Genomic DNA, 11,780 nt, shown 5'->3' with positions numbered 1-11,780 from the left:
TGCTTCTAGATTGAATTAAAATTTTTCTAGACCTTTAAAGGGCTAAAGGGACATTGGTCCACTGCTGTCAAAATTTAAGGGGAAATGTTAATGTGTGTTTAGTTTCAACAGCTCTTAAAAATTTTTAACCTCTATCTCATTTCTAAAAGGATTAAAACTGCTTTTTTTGCGTTAAAATTCAAACCGAAACATTTACAAAAGATATAAATGGAACTTCTATATGCAAATTTATTTAAAAGTCTCACGATCATAAAACTGCTACTGCCAACTATAGACTTCATGGTTATTCTAGGTAGATGAAACATAGTCTCCCTTCTTTTAAAGATGAATATAAAATGGCTATATCAGTTTTCTATTATAAAAAAGCTGTGAATTTGATAACGTGTGCTATGGTCTCTTACTACCATGTTTTGTCCTTATATCTTACTTGCTTATGTATATTATTTTCCAAAAAAAGGAAAAAAAAAAAGAAAAGAAAACAGATCCACTGGGAGAAAGAATGTTTAATAAATGGTATTGAAACAAATAGCTATCTGTTTGGAATAAAAATAAAAGTAGATCCTTATACCTTGCACCATATAGAAAAATACATATATTACTGATGGATTTAAGAGTAAAAAATAAAAATGCAAGTACCCAAAATTCATACATACAATTTTAGGGGGTTTACAGACTCCCTAAAGCCCATCAATGGATCTCAGATTATCTAGAAGAGAAACTGTTAATCATAAATTCTAATAAAATCTCAATGCCAATACTAGACATGTTTTCAAGATCAAGTCACAGGCAACCAATGAAGATAAACACATTAACTCATTGTTGTAACTTTATAAAATCTCAAAACTAGAACTAGAAACAGAGGCATGTCAATACAAATGGACAATGACTTAAAAAAAAAATACACCAATTTAAATAAGTTTGAGTGCATACTGTACAAGTGTATCCATATGTCTGTTAGCCTTTCAGAAATATAAAATCAGCTAAATCTGTAGTACTTAAAATTCAATATGTGTAATGTTATTCTCAAACTTGATTAAGATACTTAATAAATACAAGTTATGTTTAATATGAATAACTGCAACATACTTAAACATCTAAACATATATAGGAATTCTATAATATTAAAATGCAATACTTTCACCTGCATTAATCTCATACACAATGGAAAAATACTTGCAGATAATTAGCATTAAGAAAGCAAATATATTTTCACTGTGGGAGAAAAATAATAAGATTAGAAATCATATATTTGTATAATCTACAAGGAAGCTGTAGATAGTCTACATTACGATATTCTATTTTAAAATGAAAACAATCCAATATGTAAGTTTACAACAAATTTACTCAAGGCAAAATATTTGTTTATTACAGAACAGGATCTTAAGTCAAAGTAAGCAAGGCAACATTAGGTCAACCATTTTAGATTTTTAAATGAAGTGTAGCTTTAAAATTGTAATAAAGGTGAACATAAATTCTAACATGCTCTTCTCTTCTTATAAATGGGATGATGTAGAAAAGCAAAGTTTCAATGTGTAGGGATTGGAACCATCTGTAAAAATTAAAAACAAAGTTAAAGTTCACTTCATCAAATTTTCAAGATTACCTTGAATTAGCAGAGTAACTTATTTCACCTTTTTATAGGATTAAAAGCAGAAATATAAAGAAGGAAAGTTTCTAGGAATGACTTAGATTACTTTTGTTCATATATACTATACTATATACTAGCAGATAAGCTCTATGAAGCCAGAGATTTTGTCCATTGCTACATTCCTACTGTTCTAAACATTATCTGACACATAGAAAGCAATTGAATTTTTTTCTAGTGCATTAATCATTACAGATAAATTGTATCAGGATTAGGCCTATGTCCATGAGCAAAGCTCACTTTGTAGAAAATTATTAGCAATGATAACTTCTCTATAAAAACCAATTCAAATATATCTTGGAAAGTAGGACAAGACTGTAACACACAGGAAGATATCAATAAGCTGAAAAAGTTCCAGGAGGTCTAGTATTAAATCTCTGATCAAAAGGGCATATAAATTCTAAAATTACTTTTTAAAAATTGGGTCTAATACACAAAAATACTTCCATTTTATGCATTTTTCTCAACTTTTCAGACCAAGCAGAGGTAACTCTTTATCAAATGATTATACAAAAAAGCAATTCTGGTATCTTACTTAATGTACCAAAATTTTAGTATTAAAAGCTATAGCTCCTCAAGGGAAAAAAAACTCATATATAAAGGAAAAAGCATATACATCAACAAGCATTTGCAAGACACTGAAGATAAAACAGAAATAATTATACCTTTCTCAGAGGAGTTTAAAATTCATATACTACCCTAAATATATCTCAAATATGCATATAATTTTAAAGCCTTTTAAAACTGTCTATCAAAAATTAAGCCTAACTACTTAAATTTACTTTTGTTACTAGAAGTCAAATGAGAAGTATTCCTACTTATTTAACTTTTTATTAAAAAAACATAGTAGTATAATGAACTCTAACATATCACTTCACTTCAAAAACCGTCAACATCTGGCAATCTTATTTCATTTACTTCTCTTCTGCACATATTTTGGGGGGGGTGGAATATTTTAAAGCAAATCCTAGATGTTACTCCACCCAAAAATCCTTTGAGGTATATTTTTATTTTCTTCTTAACTATCATCCATCATCACATCTAATAAAATAAATAATTTTTCTATTATTTAGAATAACAAAGTTTTAACATTCTTTAGATCCAGGATCCAAGTAAATTACACAGCACCAAATTTCAAAAGTTAAATAAAAAAAAAACAACAACAACAACACAGGAATAAAAAGCCATTTACCATAATGTAAAGAATAAACAAAGATAATGATAATTTCATTTGATACAAATTAAAACAAAATTCAAAGTCTAACAACACTCATGTTGCTAACAGTGTTGGGCAGTGGGTACTTTCATACACCACAGGGTAGGAACGTAAAGGTGATCCAGAAACATTTACAAAATATAAACCTTTATGCACTGCAAATACAAAAAAAATGCAACTACAAGGATATTTATTACTGAAATAGGAAAAAACAATTGGAAATAATTGGTGTTCATTAGTGGGAAAATGCGTAAGTCACATAAACTGTGGTACATCTTTACTATAAATAGCTATTCTGCAAATGTTTTTTTTTTTTATTTTTAAAGTAGCTTTGCATTGTGCTGATATAGAAATAGCTCCAAAATATATTAACCCATTTCCCACTTACCCCGAGAATACTCGCCAGCGGCACTTGCAGCTGCAGTGTTTACCCCGAGATGACTTATGGATTATAGTCCTAACCTTACCCCCCCAACAAAGTTTGCCACTCAATATCTCACTTTTATTATTATTTTTGCATCATTCTAGTATATTGATAATCTTTTTAAACAAATGACATCATTCTATTTATAGCATTCTGTTTTTAGTAGTGGCATTTCCATTTACAAAATATAGTGGTTCTCAATCGCTGGAAATGTCAAATCCTAGAAAACACAGCATTTCCTATGCATGATGTTAACATCGTTCTCGAACAGTTATTAGCTGAAGATTCATTTGACGAATCCGATTTCTGTATACATTTCTGTTACATTAGGATTAGAGACAAGTTCTGTTTAGAAATAACTCCAAGAACATTTTTATATTGTATTTTCACATTGAAAACCAGTCAGATTTGCTTCAGCCTCAAAGAGAGTATTTATGTAAAACTAAATTAACTCTAGCAGAGAGCTGTACTTTTTTTTCTAAACAGGAAATGGGTTAAATGAAAACGGCAAGGCATGGAATAGTATGTACAGAAGAACCATTTTGTTTAAGTTTCAAAAACGTAGCTGTATATATGCTAGGAGGTGGCATAAAAGAGACAAAAGGTTAGAAGGTATACAAAGCTTTAACTTTCATTTTGTACTTTTACATACTGTTTGAATTTTAACCATACATATGTATTGCTCTCTTCTTAAAAGATCAACAGGTATTGTGGAAGCCAGCCCCAAAGATGGCCTCAATGATCCCTATTTCTTGATATACACATTGTACCATGGTTGGCCTGTGTGACCACAGTATACAACCTAAGTGATGGTACGTAAATTCCAATATTAGGTTATAAAAGACACTGCAAGACACCGTAGCTTCTATTTTGGTCTTTTGCTCCATCTCTCTTGGATCACTCACTCTGAAGGAAGCCAGCTACCATGACACGGACAATGACTTGACTGGGCCCGCAAACAATCAGATGAGTGAGCTTGAAAGTGGATTTTCCAGCCCCCAGGCACGGCTAGAAATGACTGCAGACCCAGACAACAGTTTGACTGCAATCTCATGAGAGACCCTGAGCCAGAACTACCCACCTAAACTATACACAGATTACTGACCCTCCAAAATAGTAAGATAATAAATGTTTGCTGTTTTAAGGTGTTAAATGCTGTGATAATCTGTTACACAGCAAGAGGTAACTAATACAAGGATTATGTGGGTTGTGGGATTTACATGCCTTTTTTCCTTTGTACTTCTCTGTATTTAAAAAAAATAATAATGTTATTTTAAATTATTGTGAATGTTTCTAACAGTAACTCCCACTGAATAATTATGACACAATTGTACTTACTTGGAACTCTTATCTGATAGTGATTAAGTGCTGTAAGGGCTTCTACTGCATCAGTTTTGCATTCCCATTCTAATAGCCCTGAAAGTGTTTTGGCAGAAGCTAAAACAAAACAAAGAAACACAAATCCAGTTGTTGTTTGCTTGTCATCAACTTAATCAGAAAATTTTAAAAGAGGGAATGTGCACTTACGTTTTGCATCAAACACTTTATATTTGATGAATGTAAGAACTTCATGGTCATTGCACAACTGTCAAAGAATTGTAAAACTATTAAAATATGGCCAAAAGAATATTCCTACATTTTTTTAGAAACTTAAACTTTATGACAGCATTTAAGTTTGAGTCTGTCATGAATAAATTAAATCAAATATGTTTTTAGATTAATAAGCTGTATGAGAAAATCAATTAAAAATGGTGATATTCTATAAACTGTGTCAATAATTTAGTGCTATAAAATAAAACCATAAATTTATAACTGAAACATATTTCCTCAGAGTTGACCAGGATTTATTAGTTGACCAGTAAGGAGCAGACTTCCAAAAAACCAATTCTTTTCTGAAACATTTCCAACAGTTAGGAAAGGAAGGAACATATAAAATTTGGGAAGAGATGAGAATTAAAGACATGGTAAAAGAACTTGCTGAATGCAGGAGTAAGGATATCTCACTCTACACTCTAATTCCAAGTCTCAAAAGGACTGAGCTACAAACCAACAAAAGATCAATGAATAATAGAGGCCAGAATGAACTATATAAAGTATCAAACAAATAAAAAAAAATAACAGCAGATGAACAGAGCAAGACTTTAAAATGAGGCTAAAATATGACATATTTTTAAAAAGAAAACAAGACCATTCTATACAATTTGTATTTCAGTGCCTACCTTAGTGAAGGTCTCTTCTGTGACACACAATGGAACATTGTAATAATGCAGCACACACGAGGGTGGCTGGATTATATTCTTAGATGCTTGGCCAGCACTTGTAAAGCGATTATTTTTGCTCATTGCAAAATCTTTGTAGCTACTTGTACCATCCTCCAGCTCAAATATTTGACTTGGAACAACTGAATGTTGTTTAGACACACTGAAAGTTAGAAAGAAAAAAGGTACAGAACATACCTTGTTAGATAAAGAGCAGCAAGTACGCAGTCTCAAAATGTTTACATACATATCTGCATTAATCTTAATGAAAAAGGCATATGCAGTTATTTAGTTGAAATACTTAATACTTTGAAATTTAAATATTTAAATGTACTCTGCATTATAATCAATCACTCACATTTTAGACATCAATTAGAAAAAATCTATTAAATATGCTCGCATATTAGAAAACTTTAACATAAAAACATGTCCATTTTGACATGCTGTTTTATGATCATAAAACTAAAAACTAAAATCTGAATTATATGACCCTAATACTTCATCTAAAATGACAACACTATAGCTGCTAGATTCAGATGTGCCTTCATTTACATTAAAGTATTCTGAAATTGAAATTAATGTCTTTAATAAAAAAATAAAGATTTTAAAATATTTTTTAAAGTTACCACTTAAGATATTTACCAAACATTAAGTCTTTTCCCAAATAATTTGACATTGTTAAGGTGTGTGACAGCTCTTTCTACAGCATATTCATCACCCATTTCTACCAGTGCTGTACCAGGAATGGTCTTCATAAATTTTACCTGTAAATACAAAATCCCCAAAAGGTGACCATTTAATTCCCTTCTACAGTAACAAAATTTCTAAAAAAAAAACAATATGGTTTAAGTGGTTGATGTCAAATATAAAAGATTACCTGGAATCTTAACTTTATTCTGCTGTGCCATTATTAGATACTCTTACCTCACATCAGAATTCAATAAAGTTAAAAAGGAAGACTATAATTCTGTTGAATAGCATATTAAAGAAGAGCATGGGCTTATGCTGGCTGTTATTTATTAACTGTGTGATCTAGGGCAATGTACTTCACTTCTGTGAGCCTCAGACTTCCCTATAACATCTGACAGGACTCATCAATATTTATTCATTTAACACATATCTATTAAGTGCCTAATATGCTTTGATAAGCACTGTGCTAGGAACTGAGGATTTAACAGTGAACATAACAGACATGGTCTTCTTGAAGCTTGGATTCTAATAGGCAGGTGAGAAATTTAAAAGTAAATAATAATTACCAAATACTCAGAGTGGTGTTACAGCATTATACAAAATCCTATATAAGAAATAATACAAGATGGCCTTGACACAGCACTGCCAGTAGGAAGGCTTGTGCAAGGTAGGGGCAGTTTAAAAAACAGGCAATACTTCATAAGTTTTCATGACATTTGGGCAGAGGCCATATTATTCTATTATTCCAATTTTAGTATAAAATACTGTAAGGGTTAGATGGGATAAAGTATGATAATCACTTGGCATAGTGCTTACCCCTTGCAAAGTCCATAAATAGCTATTAAGTACCACTAACATTCATGACACCCTGAATACATTTTTTTCTTATCTGTTAACCTCAAAGGAATACTGGGAATACAACAAATGCAACAAAGCATTTATATCCATCACTGCAACTATTAACTTTAATGAGCATTTTCATACCCTAGCATTTTTACACCACGTCCATATTAAACAAAATAGCTGTAGCAGGACTTTTCAGTTTTACTTGAAATCAATTGTCTTCTTGTGGGCAAAATTTGTCTCCCTTGGTTAAATCCAAGAACATCCTACAAATTTAACAGTGACTAAATATATATGTTAAGTATGTAGTTCTTAGTTTTAAAAAGTTAGGAAAAATTAACTTTAAGGATTAACTTTAAGGATTATGATGGCTTGAGTTTAATATATCATAATTTATCATTTAAAATGTTTAAAAAACTTTAAGATGTGGAACAAGAGAGACTAACATTGTTCAAATAATATAAATAAGATTTAAGTTTTATTAGACAAAGTGATTTGGTTTTCTAAATTAAGAAATGATTAGTTCATAACACAAAAAGACAAAGATCTATAAGATTTTACTTATATGTGGAATCTAAGGAACAAAAAGAACAAACTAATCAAAAACAGACTCACAAATATAGAGGCACAATCTGGTGATGGCCAGAGGGAGGGGAAGTGAGGGGCTGAGAGAAAGGGGTGAAGGGTTAAAGAAATAAAAATTAGAAGTTGATAGATGGTCATGGGATAGGGAGCACAGCATAGGGAATGCAGTCAGCATTAATGTAATGGCTAGATGGAGAGCCAGAGGAGAGAAAGAGCAATTAGGGTGATCATTTTATACACTATATAAATGTCTAACCAATGTACTGTAAACTTGAAACCAATAATAAAAAAAGAAAAGACAAAGATCTACTAAAGATGATTAAACTTCCTGATTCTGGTTATCTACGAACGTGAAAAGCACAAACAGAAAAGTAATACTATGTAAAGAAAGTTAAAATACACATTAAAGCCCATTTAGTTATTAAGCATGCAGCTCCCAGAGCTCAACTAAACACCCAGATGTCTAAGATAAACGTCTATGTGAAAAAATCTTAACTTTTTTTCCCAATGTTGCTAAATCTGTCCCATGTATTCTTGGCTAGTTACATAAGCAGAAATATACCATATGTTATCCCCGAGACCAAATGTGAAATTTCCTTTTTTTTTTTTTTTAAATGTGGTCAAATAGTTATGTTGAGGAAATTCTTGTTTCAGAGATTTTTCGAGTTGCTGCCTCATATTAAGGAGGCTTTAGAATTTATGAACTAAGTACTAAGAGTATACCAACTTTTTAAGCCATGCTCTCTCCCACACGCTTATGACTTACAAGCTTGTACTTTTTTATTGTTGTGAAAAGAACACTAAAATCACTTAAAACAGGGAAAATATCATTACTACAGTACTGAAATTCAAATCAGTAAGTGTATCAAATAATTGGTAACTTAAGACTACTAATCATTTCTCCAGTTAAATCCTCTTTGATTCTTTCAAAAATAGTTTAGCATCTACTTTGTAACAAGGACATTACTAAGTCTTTGTGAGATTATCAATGAATAAACATCACAGATCTGGGGAAACCAGAGAGTTATCTGGTGAAAATAAAGTTATAATTTTAAAGATCTTCAAAATATATAAAACTTAAATGTTTTGCTACTTTTTGAGTAAAGTCTCCGGAGAAAAACTTTTGGACACATTCTATCAAAGTTGGTCAGTTTCAAATATCATTGAACTAAAAGTACATCTCTCCGCAGAAGATACTAGAACTCCAACATTTGGGAGGCAAGTATATAAATCTAGAACCATCCTAAAATTCATGACTTGTGGCCAAGCTCTGAGACATGTTTGTGTATATCTAGCTCCATGAAAGGAACTGTTCTTTCAAATTCCACAGTTCAACACGTTACATGCTAGAATCTCTTAAATTGTACACACATATGTATATACATATATATGTATGTGTGTGTGTGTGTGTATGTGTATGCTTTGGTAACTGATTAAACCACTGTTTTGGACTTCTATTTATATTAGTTATTTATGTTTTTAGTACCAACAACCTATACTGATCACTTACCAACAAAAAATGATCCATTAGGAGTTCCTACCTTATGGATTTTTAGCTTATGTGGGTCACTACTAAAATAACTTCTATGTTCCTAATATAAGAAGACACATATTTGCTGCTTTTTCGGATTTTCCTACTACATATCTTAGCAAAATAAGCTAATATAAAATGAAACTTACCTTTTCAATATTTCCATATAAGCAGAATAGGTTGAAGACTCTTGAACAATTCATTTTTAGCTGATGCAATCCACTAACCATTACTACTGAACCAGAAGGATTTCCTCCATGCATGTAAGAGGAAGAAGCCTGCGGTAATGGATACGCAACAAGCTCAGGTGTATCTCGAGAGCCCATTCTATAACGGCTTGGTAAAGGCAATAATGGACCATGGGATCCTATAAAAATGATCAAAAAGAAAAACGAAAATACGTTAGCAAATACACTATACCATACAAAAAATTAAACTCTTTACTATAACTAGTTTGATGTATGTCCAAAGAAAACACAAATGTGTGAATATTCAAATATAACCTGTGGGAATTAATAAAATCTATATTTATTTGTACCAGATCCAATATACATTGACCTGCACACATCTGCATACATTGAGCTCTGAGTTTATATATTTAAAAAGTAAAACTTTAACAAAAAAAGTATATAAGATTATGTCATAAATAGAAGAGGAAAAAGTCAGTGTAAAACTGTGGGCCACTATATATACATTATATCTCATATTTTAAAAAACCACCTTCTGCCAACGTCTTTTGTAGGATAATACAATAACCTAGACAGTGAAATCTAGAAAACTATGCAGAAATATAAGAAAAAAGAACATCTTTAGTTTCACTTAAAAGTTGTCTCCTTTAAATGCATCTACTATAATGCACTTTCAAGTTAGTATTTTATTCCAATTCTAATTTAATTTAGATAACTAAAACCCTAGATTTAGTTAACACCTCACCTATTCGGAGTTGTTATTATTCTGCAACCTCCATTTTTTAGAAATCACATCAAGAACCAGAAGAAAATGTCTGAGTATCTGAACCTGTTATCACAGAAACACACGCAAATCTATGTCTCTTATTTTGAGAATTCTTAAGAACCAACCTGTTAACTTTATAGTCCTAAACAACTTTATCTGGTTTTCCCATCCACAACAGATTAGAAGTAACAAGAAAAATAAAGCTAGAGTGAATGGAATAGACAGGAATGAGAGACTCTGGAGAAACTGTGATACTGAAGGTAGGCATAGGGCACATTTACAGGGACAAGAAGAGAGGCATAAGAACTCAGAAGAGACAATTAAGCTGGAGACAAGATATGAACACACACATCTTAGGTGCTCCTGAGTTGGTGATTACAGAAGCATACTCTGGGATACAGGCATAGGTCCTCCTGATGCTCAAGAAACCAATCCAAAATCCCAAGTCCTTTCCTCATTTCTCAAGAGCATATAATGCTACAGACTTTCATTTTTATGTAAGACTATAGAATATTTGTGATCTATTAAGTGAGTTACTAAGAACTACTGTATTTTGGTACCACAGCATACTATTAGAGCTTATGTGGACTCCGATTCAGTATTCTAAATACAGCTGCCATTCATTAACAACAGAGCAGCACTACCACTGAGCACATGCAGTGTGAATTCCTGCAATTTTATAGAGGAATATTTTATTAATGCATTGTCATCGGTATTGCCTTAAATTGGTCATGATTTTCAATTGCTCTTCTTGCTGGTAATTGGTAGTTTATCAAAACAATCAATATAGTTCATGGTGAGTTACCTGTTAGTAACTACACATATTTTGGCCTCTAAACTGTTATGTATATCTTGGGGTTATATATCAATCATTTTTATCTCTATTGCAAAAGTATATATAGATATTATACTCCCTCCCCCACCACCTACCTCCCCACTACTACCATTCGCTTGTAATGACACTACTATAATGACAAATTTTGATAAATGGTCAGTGGAAACCTTCCACTCTGCTTAAGTTGGCCAAGGTCTAAAAACTGAGTTGTACTGCCATAGTCACAATCAAATTCAGTTCAAGAGTATAACTGATATTTGTAATTATGGCCTTGACCTATCAGAATTAAGTTATGTTACCTACAGAATTTAAATTGTTACTGATATTGTTTGAGAAGATAAGGAAAAACAGAAGTCTTTAAACAGCTTTCTATACTAAATATAACTAGTTCATGCAAAAAATTTCGATGCTTAAAAAACTAATGCTTCCAGTATTTAAAAAATCATTTTGTGGGAAAATGCTATATAAATGGCATTATTAAGATTTTGAAGGCATTTCCCATTTTCGATACTCTTAAAATCTTTGGTCCAGGCACCAAAACCAAAGATTCTAGCAATTAATATACAAACTTTTCCTGGGCTCAGAGCAAATAAATTTGTATTTTTGCCAATTCTCAAGTATGAGGGCTTCTATCAGTCCATCTCATAGGGTTGGGCTTCCTAAATTAAAAGAGTTAAATAATTCTGAAAGCATAGATTTATACTGCTATAATAAACTAAATTGTAAATTTAATCTCATTATATAATTAAACCTTTTCCATTCCATCTTTCTCACATAGCAACATAAAGGAAAAGCAACG

The 11,780-nt window shown here is 31.5% G+C and overlaps 1 protein-coding gene across 2 annotated transcripts in view; it reads right to left on the bottom strand.

The window, feature by feature from the left end:
• Positions 1–813: 813 nt before the first annotated feature.
• Positions 814–11,780, bottom strand: part of HNRNPLL (heterogeneous nuclear ribonucleoprotein L like) — a 68,863-nt gene continuing 57,896 nt past the window's right edge. For both annotated transcript variants that reach the window (XM_025045074.1, XM_006909664.2), the window contains 6 exons: positions 9,342–9,559; positions 6,186–6,307; positions 5,505–5,706; positions 4,813–4,870; positions 4,624–4,722; positions 814–1,549 (listed from right to left, as the gene is read on the bottom strand). In XM_025045074.1, coding sequence (XP_024900842.1) covers positions 1,494–1,549; positions 4,624–4,722; positions 4,813–4,870; positions 5,505–5,706; positions 6,186–6,307; positions 9,342–9,559 — 755 coding nt within the window. In that variant the 3' untranslated portion in view covers positions 814–1,493. The remainder of the gene's footprint in view (positions 1,550–4,623; positions 4,723–4,812; positions 4,871–5,504; positions 5,707–6,185; positions 6,308–9,341; positions 9,560–11,780) is intronic.

Source organism: Pteropus alecto, unplaced genomic scaffold (genome assembly GCF_000325575.1).
Source record: "Pteropus alecto unplaced genomic scaffold, ASM32557v1 scaffold131, whole genome shotgun sequence".
Taxonomy (NCBI): Eukaryota; Metazoa; Chordata; class Mammalia; order Chiroptera; family Pteropodidae; genus Pteropus; species Pteropus alecto.
The sequence above is the reverse complement of the archived record's forward strand: the minus strand, read 5'-3'. Positions and strand labels throughout refer to the sequence as shown.